The 11,839-nt window shown below is 52.8% G+C and overlaps 1 protein-coding gene across 1 annotated transcript in view; it reads right to left on the bottom strand.

Moving 5' to 3' along the window:
• The window catches only part of CLEC2L (C-type lectin domain family 2, member L), a 26,941-nt gene extending 15,592 nt beyond the window's left edge, over positions 1-11,349 (bottom strand). Inside the window, exons 1-2 of the mRNA XM_012649750.1 lie at positions 11,163-11,349; positions 7,508-7,687 (exon numbers count right to left, since the gene is read on the bottom strand). Of these exons, the coding sequence (XP_012505204.1) occupies positions 7,508-7,687; positions 11,163-11,349 (367 nt within the window). The remainder of the gene's footprint in view (positions 1-7,507; positions 7,688-11,162) is intronic.
• Positions 11,350-11,839: the final 490 nt, after the last annotated feature.

Here is an 11,839-nt window from a genome sequence, read left to right on the forward strand (position 1 = left end):
GAGGCGGATGCTGTAGAGCCAGGAGCGCAGTCTTGGAGCCAGCGGATCTGCTTCTAACGCAGCTCCACCTCCCCAGCCTCCTGCTGCTCATCTAAGACGGAATCAAGTTTACAGGGACGATGCCATGAGTCTAAAAGAAGAGGAGCGGCCTTCCTCTGGGCTGCCTGGAGCCAGAGCAGAGGGGTGGGGCTGTGCCTTGGCCCCCAGACCCTTGGCGAATGAGAGAAACGTTGGCTGTGAGCACAGAGAGCACAGTCTGAGGGAACAAGTGGAGCCACGTTGCAAGTGCAATTAGCATTTATTGAGCATCTACTAAGTGTCGGGGCTCTCACACGCACTGGCTGACAACATCCCCAGTTTAGGCTGGGAATTGGAATCAAAGAGGTCAAGGACCTGGCTGGAGGCAGCGTCCTGCAGGTGTGCGGTTAGTGGGTGTCTGTCTGACTCCCAGGCCAGGGCCCCCTCCGTGGCCGGCACTGGCCTCTGCTCTGCCTCAGCGGACGCACCCCAGGCTGCACACCTCCAGCCCGGAACCTCTTTTCCTCCCCCTCTCGTCCCACCTGACTCCTGTCTCAGTTTACACTTCCCCATCCTCACTCCACCTGCTCTCTCCCTCCAAATCCCATTGACACCGACTTTTATGAAGTCTCCCATATAAAATCTTAGTCTGCCCGTTACGCTCCATCCCTCCAGCCACCGGCGAAGTACAATCCAATCCCAGCTCCGTGTGCGCACGGCGGCTGCCTCCTGAGGGGTCTCCCAGCCTCCACTCTTGCAACCTCCGATCCAGCCTCTCCCTCTCCGCACTGGCCACATCTTCCTAAAGTGCACCCTCCCCATGTTTCAGTGCTCCCTTTACCTGTGGGCTAAGACCAACTTTTCACAAGGCTGCAAGGTCCCTCACCGTCTAAGTTCTTCTTCCTCTCCTTCCGCCCCTTCTCTGCTAGCCCAGACACACCCAACTATTTTGTCCCTTTCCTCCAAGCCTTTGAACATTCTCTCCCCTCTGCCTGGAACACACTTCCTCCTTGGTCCTTCTAACCCCTCCCTGGAGCCCCCTTGCATCTTAGTTTGCCTATCTAATTTCTGCTAATGCTTCAGATCACACATACTCTGGGATGCTGCATTTATTCAGATGAGACTATAACAGAACCCTAATAAGAGTGGCTTAAACTAAGAAGTTTACATTTTTTTACACAAAAGAAGTCTGAAGGTGATCAATCCAGGACTGCATTGAGAGCTCCAAGGTCATCGAGGACACCAACACTTTCTGCTCACCATCCTTAGTATGTAGCATCCACCTTCAAGATTCCCTCATAGTCACAACGTAGCCACTGTAGTTCCAGCCATCACACCTGCAAACCAGGCTGCAGAAGTTAGGAAGGACCAAGGGGGAAAGAGCAGCCCTCTTATTGAGTAAGACTCCCTTAAGGAGCTTTTCTGGAAGCCCCAATGATTTGCACTTACCTCCCATGGGCTGCTTCTATCTGTAAGAAAGTCTGAGGAGTGTGCTGGTATTTAGCTGCAGCCATTGCCACTCCTGATAATGCAGAAGTTCTACTAGGAAAAAGGGGAGAATGGATTACGTGCATGACCAGAAGTCTCTGTCTCCTAAGCCTCTGTGACCCAGGACCATGGCACCTCTCCTCTGGGCTCTCAGAACACTCTCCACCTCTCTTGCCACAGCACTTACCACACCCTACTGTCATTGCGTGATCCCTGAGCTGTTGACCAGCTGCACGGGACAGGCACTGCTGTCTCCCCTGTTCCTAGGCCAGTGCCTCATTGGAACACCAGGCCCAAAGCTTCAGACTTCATCACATAGGCACAAGGACGCATCAGAGATATGTGAGCAGGGAAAGATCACGACCACAACATGCTTCAGGAAAAGCGATTTTGGTGCTAGACGCAAAGCAGTTTGGGAGCAGGGAGATCAGCAAGGAGGCTCCTGCAGTAAGTAGTTGAGATAAAAAAGAATAACAAAGGTGTGACAGCAGCGCGCTGGCGGTGGCGCTGGCCAGAGGAGCGTTCCAACAGTTAGCGTGCTTCAGCACCTTTTCAGAGGTAGGAACTAGGCCTCCCGGAGTCCCCACACGCCCTCGTTGGCTTTCCTGCTCCCCTTCTGATGCTTCCTGGCGTCACTTTCCAAATAAATTACCTGCACTAAAATCCTTGTGTCCGGATCTGCTTCCAGGGGAACTCGAACTAAGACAGTGACCCTTGGTGTCCATTATCAGGAGCATCTCTTGAGGAAGCAGCCCCGTTCAGAGGTCTCTAATGTTAGGGTTAGTGTTAGGGGTAGGGTTGACTGGGCTGGAAAAGTCACAGCCTTTCCCCCCAATCCTGGCCTGTGTCAGAAGTCAGTGAAATCCTCTAAGATCTGCAACCAGACTGCCCTTGTCTTCACGCTGCTGTGGAACGCCAGGGAGGTCTTAGCTCTTAGCAGAAGAGCTAGGAACAGATCAATTCTAGTAATAAACATAAATAAGTAATTCCCTGTAATGTCCATACCTTAATAAAGTGAAAAAATTTGTCAAACCGTGACAAGAATAAGAAACACTGAGTACTGGTGGTAGAAGATGTTTTATGGCATGGTTATATTTTGGGACATCCTCCTTCACAGAGTCTACTCTTGGCTGTTAACAATCAAATCCATGAGGTGGGTGGGGAAAAGAGAGAGTTGTTGGTCAAAGGGAACAAAGTTTCCTTCAGGAGAAATAAGTTTATTGAGCTCTATTGCACAGCATGGTAACTATAGTTAATAATAATGTACCATATTAGGTATCTCAAATGTTCTCACCACAAAAAATAAGTATTTAAGGTGATGGATATGTTAATAAGTGTGATTTAATCATTTAAACATCACTTTGTATCCCATAAATATGTATAATTATAATGTGTGAATTTGCAATACATTTTTTAAAAAATCAAGTTCTCATCGCCAAGTCCATGCGAGTATCACCGTATGACCTACTAGCGTGCTTGGAGCCATAGGGTCTTCAAGGTCCTCCTTCTTTGGGTTCAGGCAGACACTGTGGTTTTATAGAGTAGGGGTGCAGCCTTCTAGGGAAGAGTCGCCTCTCCACGGGCAGGGCCTCGCCTCTGTACAGCGTATCTCTGTTTCCCTCTGGACCGTGGCTCTTCTTGCTGGAACGCGTCTCCCCAGCAGGTAAGGACCACACCTCCGTCTCGTTCTTTGTCACAGGTCCCCTGTGGTGTGATTCTTCCTCAGCTCGTTCCTATTGCTCTCCTCCCAGGCCAGGTGATGACTCAAAAGCCTGTCCATGCTCCGCCCAGCCCTGACGAGCAGCCTGTATGTTCGGCCCCAAGTAGCACACCCCAACGGATCGCTCCAAGCAGAGACAGCCGGGCGGTCAAGAGGCTTGGGCCAAGAGATTTTCAGATCCCAGAGCCAATTGTGGGAAGTGTTGCCAATGACATGGTGGCCCAGGAAATAAGCCTGGGCTATGAGTTCCTGCGTTTGTGCACATCGAGAGGATTCCAAACAGCAGGTAATCCCGTGTAGTCAAAGGTTTCCCTCAGTTGCCCCAAAGGTGTTCTAGGGAAGGGAGAGAGGCCATAGGCGTTAAAGGGTGTGAGAGTGAGGAAAGACCTCCCGAGGATGGGGAAGGGGCGAGTCTTGTCTGCACCCAAGGCCAGGCACACAGCCTACTCCTTGTTGGTGTGGCAGGGCCTGGAGATCACCCGTGGGGTTAGCAAAGCTCAGCCTGTGGGAGCCAGATGCCAGCTTCTCTGACGGCTCAGGCCCCTTAGGATCTCAGGGGCATCCTGCCCTTTTGCTTCCAGTTAATGCCACGGAGCAGTAACAAAGCCAGAGATCTGGCCAAGGGGCAATCTTCGATTCTAGGATCTGTCCTCAAATTGTCTGTCTCTTGGAACAGGCCTCAGTGTTCCGATTAACCCTAAGGGATCCCATCCTGCCAGTAGCTTCAGCTGCAGATAACTCTGCTTTTCCAACGTGCCAGGGCTGACTCTCAGCGTATTGATGGCAGGCCACAGGCAGAAAGGACCTTTCTTAACAAAGCCATATTTTCTTCCTTCTGTGTGTGTTTTTTGTAAATTGCACTACAACACACATAACATAAAATTTACATCTTAACCATTTTTAAGTGTCCAGGGTAGTGGCATTCAGGACATTGACACTGCTATGCAAGCATCACCACCATCCATCTCCTGAACACTTCTCCTCTCGCAGAACTGAAACTCTGTCCCCATTAACCAACTCCCCATTCCCCCTCCCCAGCCCCCTGACAACCATCTTTCTACTGTCTGTCTCTGTGAATTTGACTACCCTAGGGACCGCACAGAAGTGGGATCATACAGTACTTGTCTTTGTGACTGGCTGATTTCACTCAGGATAGTGTCCTCAAGGTTCAACCACATCGTAGCACATGTCAGAATTTCCCCATGGTCTACTTCTTTCACATGGGATCGTAACCGAAAGTGGCAAGAAGAGCTCATCAACTTTCTCTCTTAAGCCCTCTAATTCTCCAGCGTTGGTAGACACATAGCTTGAGTGGCAACAATTTAGTTAGTTGCTTCATGACTGCATAACAAGCATGGCCAACCTGCTAGCCACGAATAAAAGGGTCTCAGCCAATTCTGTACTCCAGGATGACTCCCCATCCCCCATTCCTTATGACCCTTTCTATATCAAGGCTCTTTCCAAGGTGAGCAACAGAAAGCCCAGGCGGAAGAGGAGCTCATCGGCACACGCGACTGAGAGCGCAGGGTGGGGAAGGAGGGGCTGCCCGTGCGACCCAAACCAGACTCCCCAGCTCCATCATCAAGACAAGCGCCATGTCACTGCACATTTGGCTTTGCTCTTCATTAGACGTAAACTAACCAGGCCCCACTGTCAAGTTCCATTCTGAATATCTGTATTAGCATTTTTACCTCACAGAGAACAGGGAAGAGTGGAATCTGTGAACTGAGTTTCGGGGCGAGCCAGCACATTTCTTTGGTCAGGGCGGAGGCTGGGGAGACTATTAGCCAGAAAACGGGGGTGCGGCTGAGCTGTGAGAGCTCAAGGCTGGGGACTTTTCTTCTTTTTCAGAAATATAGAGAGAGCTAGCCTCTGGAGAGGCCTGGATTTGGGCTCCAAACCCACTTAGGCCCCTCCTCAGTACCCTGGCCCCAAAGCTGCCCCAGAAGTGCTTAATTCTGTTTTGGTCACTAACGCCAATTACTGTTATTTACACAGGTGATTAATGTTTATGTGTAGCTGTCACGGGGCAGAAGCATTCTGCAAATCACTAAGACATGTCAGAGCAACACTTCGCTTTTGTTTCTGGGTCCTGGGACAGCGTCTGCTCCTGTGTTCAGACGTCATAATGTGCTGCTCAGTGGCAGGGCCACCTGTGTACCATTTTATAAAATGGGGAGCCCAGGAGACAACCCTGGACTCATCAACCAGGAACTGTGAGCCATTTTCACAGACAACTTATTTTCCCAAAATACATGAACATTAAGCTGACATGGTTGAAGTATTTCTGCTCGCTTCCACAAATTCATTCAACAATTATTAAGCATCAACACTCGAGGCACTCTGCCTGCCGGGTACTGGGAATAGAGAGGGATGAACAAATCTCCCAGGGGGCTCTCTTTCTCTTTAGAAGCTCCCGACTGAGAGACCCCAGGCCTCGCTTATCACAAAAGGAGCTGCCCTATGGACCAGCTCTGCAAATGAGAGCGGCATATGCTCAGCATTTCCTGATGAAACCAAAATCTGCAGTCCAGAAAAGCTGGCGCTGGCCAAAAGATTGACTTCTGGATGAGAATGATGCCTTCGGGAAGAATCCTGCCAGAAGCCACTGCCTCATGCATTAGCCCTCTCCCTGGAGGGTAACAGGACCCGCAAGTAACACAAAACTCAACTCACACCAGCTAAGGGAAAAAACCAAATCTGATTTCTTTTTTCTAAAACAACAGAAACAATCACAGATTTTCTCATTATTAATATAAAACTAATACATAGGCTGTTTTCATGTAAACATATAATTTTAAAATAATTTTTCTTTAGAATTTTGTATACTATTTGTGCTCCTAAGCACTTTTTAAATATATGTAAAATAAATACTTATGAACTTTTTTTTACCAAAGTGAGATGACTTAATTACATTCTGCAGTTTGCTTCTTGCATCACTTCATATAACTCTATCACATTCCTTCCATGGAATTCCATAGTATGGAGGTACCACCACTATTACTATTTCATTATTCTCCTACTAAGGGATGTCTAAATTCTTTCTAATTTTCTACTCGTACAAACAATGCTGCAATGAAGATCCTAGCACCTACACTTCTTTTGTGTCCTTGTGGAAGTGTTTCTGTGGAAGAAATTTCTAGAAGTGGCATGACTGGGTCAGAAGTTCTCTGACATAGTAAAAGTTGATTTTGAGGTGAAGAAGGCCGCGTGAGAGAACATTCTGCAGGCCAGAGGGGCATAAAATAATACACGCGATTAATTATACATGCTGAACTGCTAAGTGTGCCCAAGGGTACGCTTTTTGCTGTTGGCTGGCCAGCTCGGCAGTGCTGGAATCAGTTTTCTCATTAGGACAGAACTCTGCAGAGTGGGGTCCCCGGCTCAGCGTCCCCCTGATCCCTCCGATAGTAACTAGTGAAGAGTTCTGGTGGCAGCACCAGTATCAGTCGTGAACTGGACACACCGGGGGATGGCACACGAGCATGCGCACTGCCGAGCTGAGGGAGCAGCCCCGCGCTACCAGGTGCTGCTCCGAAGCCAGAACAGCGCCCTCGAGCGGCGTTAGGTGCCAGCGCCTGTGCTCGCAGGCCCCGGGCTGGCCTCTGCCTGCTTAGACAACGAGCTGGGGCCAATTTCTCCCTTACTCTTCAACTCGCCCGGCAACTCCTGCTGTCTAAACCTCTTCTTGACCAGTGTTGACAGAGTACGACACAGCAAGCCTCTGGGTGAGTCTCAGCGGCCCGGCTCTGTGAGTGACCAAGGCCCCTGGCACGCCGGGGCGGGTCAGAGCGCGCAGGGAGCTGGCACCAGGGCCTGGCCGGCCTGCGCCGCAGCCCCCTGCGCTGTCGCTGCTGTCCCCGCGTTCCTGAAACCCCAGCTCTGCCCCGAGGCGAGAGGAACCGGCACAGTTGTTGGAAAAACGGCCATGAGGTAAGAAATAAAGCATTAGGAGACGTGGGCAACATTCCCGCATCTCAGGGTTCCTCGGCTTCCGCACTGTGGATGTTTGGGACTGGACACAGCCTTCAAATCTTTATGTCCCTTGGTTTGGCTCTGGGAACAACGGGTTGAAGCTTTCCTGAAGCGCCGTCCCGTCCTTCCTTCTTCCCTGTTTATTAACCCACAGGTGACAGCGACGCCCTCTGGAGTCCCGGGCAGGCGCTAGGGAGCCGGTGCCCGGCACGTGCGCAGGCCAGAGGGAACCCTCGTCGAGCTCCCAGACACGTGCAGCGCGGCTACTGTTGTTCCTGTGTCATTTTAATTGTTATCCAGCTGTACCAGCTGTGACCACACGGAACCGCTCTGGTTTTCCGAGGAAACCGTTCTGCCCTCGGCTCGCGCGCTGCCCCGGCGCCTGCGCGCCCTCGGCCGTGGCCCTGAGCTCCCGGGCGCACTCGCCCGCGCGTGTCCTCGCCCCTCTCTCGGGGCTCAGGTCCTCGCCCTCAGAGACCGTTTCATCTAAAAACAGGCTTTCAGGTCAAAAACGGGTTCCCACCGCCGTGGCGAAGTGCCACTGCCCGTCTGCGCGCGGCTCCGGGAGCCCCGAGGAGCTGGCGCGGGCTCGCGGGTCCCCTGCCCGGGTGGACAGCGCTCGGGGAGGGCGGGGGGTCGGGTGGGGTGGCCCGTAGGAGCCACGCCTCCGTCCCCATTCCGCCTCGCGAAGCCCGGCGGCGGACGGCTGCTGGCAGCGCTTTGCCTTCCCGTTACACGCGGTCGCCCTCCAGTGACAGCAAGGACGTACTACTAGCTTCTCACGCGAAGGCGTCCAGCGCGGCAGTGTTGGAACCTTCTGGTTTGTGGGGGAAAGCTCCACGCTGGGGAGTGCACCCGGGGAGCACGATTGGTGGCCCTTCGCTCCTGGGCAGCACCCGGGCTGGGGCCAGCACCGCAGAGGTAGGACGGCCTGGCCCAAACTCTGGAGAACAGCCCCGCGTTGACGGTGCCCCAGCGCCGCAGGCTCGGCGGAGACCTGTCTGGTAGTAGCACTGACCTAGGAGACCCCATTATTTGTTGGGAGGTGGGACATGTGTTCAGGTAGACAAAGGTGTCAGAGGGGGCTCCACCAGTGGATGAAAAGCCCAGAACAGATGGCCTGCCCCGGGCCTCCCTGAGGGCACCTCCGGGTCCAGGGAACAGGGGAGAGCAGAACTCCTCTGTCCCTGGAACTGCCTCCTCAGAGCCACCTGGCCCTCACCACACCCACCTGCTCCAGACCCAGACCTAAGGAGCCAGTGTGTTCTACGCTCAGCAAGCATTCAGGCAGGGGACCAGACTCCAGTCTCCTTTTCTCCAGATACCTCCTAATCTCAACTAGGGATTTCCTTGCAGCCCCCAGCTTTGTTTCACGGAGGGAAAGCACCCTCCCCCCTTGAGGGAACAGCCTCTGTGCACACACACTACACTCCCGCAGGCAGATGACCCCCTTTCCTCCCACTGGGGGTGGGAGAGAGTAGCCCTGAAGAGATGCCTAGCCTGACTGCTGGGGTTCCTCAGACTTAGAATGTGGGGTACGTAGCATTATCCACAGCTTTGGGCCTTAGCTAACATTCCTGGGCAAGAGGACAAATTCCCCACCCACGTGAGATAAGTGCATTAACAGAAGCAGATGCACTCAGGACAGAAGGAGCAATCAGAGCTGCCACGTATGTTTGTGCAAGTTGCACACTGCACAAAAGCATCTGGGCGGTCCTTGGGATCTGGAATTCAGCCCTTATCTGACGTCGAAGCTGTGACCCCTGGCACGGGACTATGTCTGCCAGGAGGAAGAGGTGCACTTTTGCATCTCACCTGCTCTCCCTGAGCAGGGCCGGGAGCCCCGCCAGGCTGTGCCTGCCCACAAGGACTCCCTTTTCTTCACTTTCACAAAGGCACAGATAGGGCCATCTGCAGCCCTTGGGGACTTAGGGGGCGCTCCTCCGAGAAAACGCTCTTTAATGGAGCCTTAGCCACGGACTCTTCGGCCTCTGTGGGCCCCAACTGGCCCCTGTCCTCCCACAGGAGAAATTCCTGTCAGGTGCTCAGTGGACTAGCCCGAGGGCAAACATTTTCCAGGGCTCGTGATCTCCATCAGGGGGCGCTGCTGGGCAGGGTCAATACTCCTGGAGAAGCCTGCTGTTGGCTATAAGGTCAGAAAAGTCTATAAGGGCAGAAGATGTGTATTTGCCACCCTTCTGCTGTGTGCGGCCTCATTCCTCAGCCAGGCTGCGGACAGCCCGCCCTCGTTTCCCTCGTTCCCGGAATACCTCAGATACTCAAATGTACTTCGAGCCTGGAAGGGCATGACAGTCCCGGTGGACAAAGATTAAGGCGGGGGCAGAGGTGGGGTTATGGCTTCTCCATCTGGTCTGTAAAACCTGGATAGTTTAGCACATTTTGGTGTGTGAAATGGGACAGGGATGTGCTTCCTCGTGGCCTGCAAAGGACTGGGTAAGGGTGCTCATTTCCTAGGGCTGCGTGGACAAGTACCACAAACTGAGTGCCTTCAACAACAGAAATGTGTTGTCTCACAGTTCTGGAGGCTGGAAGTCCGAGATCGAAGCGTCGGCAGGGTTGGTTCCCTCTGGGGGCTGTGCGGGAGACGCTGTTCCCTGCCTCGCCACCAGCTTCTGGCCATTTGCGGGCAATCTGTGGTGTTCCTCGGCTTGTAGAAGCATCACTGGGATCTCTGTCTTCATCTTCACATTGCATTCGCCCCGTGTGCACGTCTGTGTCCAGTTTCCTTTTTTTATAAGGACGAAGTCATATTGGATTAGGGCCCACCCAAACGACCTCACCTTATGTAGTTACATCTGCAACACTGTGTCCAGATAAGGTCACATTCTGAGGTGCTGAGGGTTAGGACTGCAACATATGAATTAGGGGGGAGGGGTTAAAAGTAAGATTTCCCCAGACAAGACTGCACTGAAATCCTCATGGTCTACCCATTGCCCTGGTGACCAGAGAAGAGGAATGTTGGAGAGAACGGAAGTTCGGCTTATGGCACCCACAAGAAAACTTTTCCTTCTGCATCAAGTTTGGATGGAGATCGCGTCTGAACTGCAGGTAACCAATAAAATCTCTAAGACAGACAAACAGCCAAATGGTCTCTTACTGATGTGTCCCCAGACCATGAAGGGGAAGGAGGTCTTAGAGGCCAGAGAAACTCAGGCATGTAGTCGGCAGGGCAGACGGGTCAGTGTGAAGGGGCCGTCACAGCCCTGCTGAGGTTGCCCCTTCGGCTTTTGAAAGAGGTTTTCTCAACCATCATTGCAAAGATCTCCTTAAAATTAACAATAGCTTAAAGGCCTCTTTTAGTTGATGTATTCTTGCTTGCAGAAAGGTCAAAGTTCTTGCTGAATATCACAGCGTTTAATTCTTGAGCGCTGTGGCCAGACTGGCTCTCATGCTGTCTGAGTCGTGGTATTTAAGTCTGGTCGCAGATAAAAGTCACCCATAATCTCAGTTTGGGGCTCTGATGAGACAGGTGGAAAACAGACCTCCAATGGCCTGTGCACGCGTCACTGGCAAAAATGCAGTGGACTCAATAAGCCATCTGGGTAGAGCTTCAGCCCGTAACCAGGAGTCCTTATACTGCTGCTCATGGGTGGGCTACAGGCAATCTGTGGCCCCCTAAAACTGAAATGTATATGTGTGTGCTAGGGAGGACCTCTGGAGGGCCCCCTAAAGCCCCCTCGCTGTGGGCTGTGACCATCTCTCTCCAGCCCTCCGGCTGCCTGAGTTGGACCGGCTGGCAGTCCTGTGACACTCATCACCATGCAGGACTGCGCAGTGTCTGCCCAGATACCCCGGCTGTTTGAAAAGCGTGGGTCTAACACACCCAGAGCGGTGCTGTCATGAAGGCCCCCTCCCGAGCCCAGCCTCATGCACAGGTGTTAGTGTCCATGTGTCATATTGTCGTGTGCTCCCAATCTCCCTTAAAGGCCATGGTCATTACCGGTGTTACTAACCTGGGCTGAGGAAGCTCTGTCCTCAACGTTCCCATTCTCAGGAGAGGAGAGAATTTCAGGCTCTTTCTGAGCCAAACTTGGTTTGCACCCTTGAGGGTGATCCCGATAGGTATGGGAGAGGTTGACACAAAGTGTCCACAGGACACGAGTCCTGGCTGTGGTTCTCCCTGCCATTGCCAGTCTCGGGTCGTTTGGGCCGTGCAGGGCTGGACGTGTGGGTAAGAGGCGGGGTGTGCTTCCGAGCCCCTGGAGAAAAGGGACACTGGTTTGGACTAAGGCCCGAGGGAGGCTCTGGCTGTGATGTGTGCTGCATGGGGCCGGCAGGGAGGAGTGGCCAGGATTTGGGAACAGGATGTGGACAATCCCTGGATTGCAGGGTGGCTCCCTTGGTGGGGAAGGGGTGTCCCTGGAGGGTCACAGTGGTCACATAAGGCCCCTCCTTCCTTTAACAAGTCCCTGAGCATTTAGGGTCCTTCCAACATCTGAGACAGGTCCCAGGATGGGGCCCCACCTGTCCTGAGGAGGGCGGAGGGCTGAGAGAACAGCTGAGGCAGGTGAGGGGACCAATCTTTTAGACCCAGGTAGAACCATAATCTGGCGAGTTTGAAATTAACGCCGTCTTTTCGTCCGCACTGAGCTCTGCACATCAGGCCTAGAGCAGGTA

The sequence above is a fragment of the Propithecus coquereli genome, unplaced genomic scaffold (assembly GCF_000956105.1).
Source record: "Propithecus coquereli isolate 6110/MARCELLA unplaced genomic scaffold, Pcoq_1.0 Scaffold302, whole genome shotgun sequence".
Classification (NCBI taxonomy): Eukaryota; Metazoa; Chordata; class Mammalia; order Primates; family Indriidae; genus Propithecus; species Propithecus coquereli.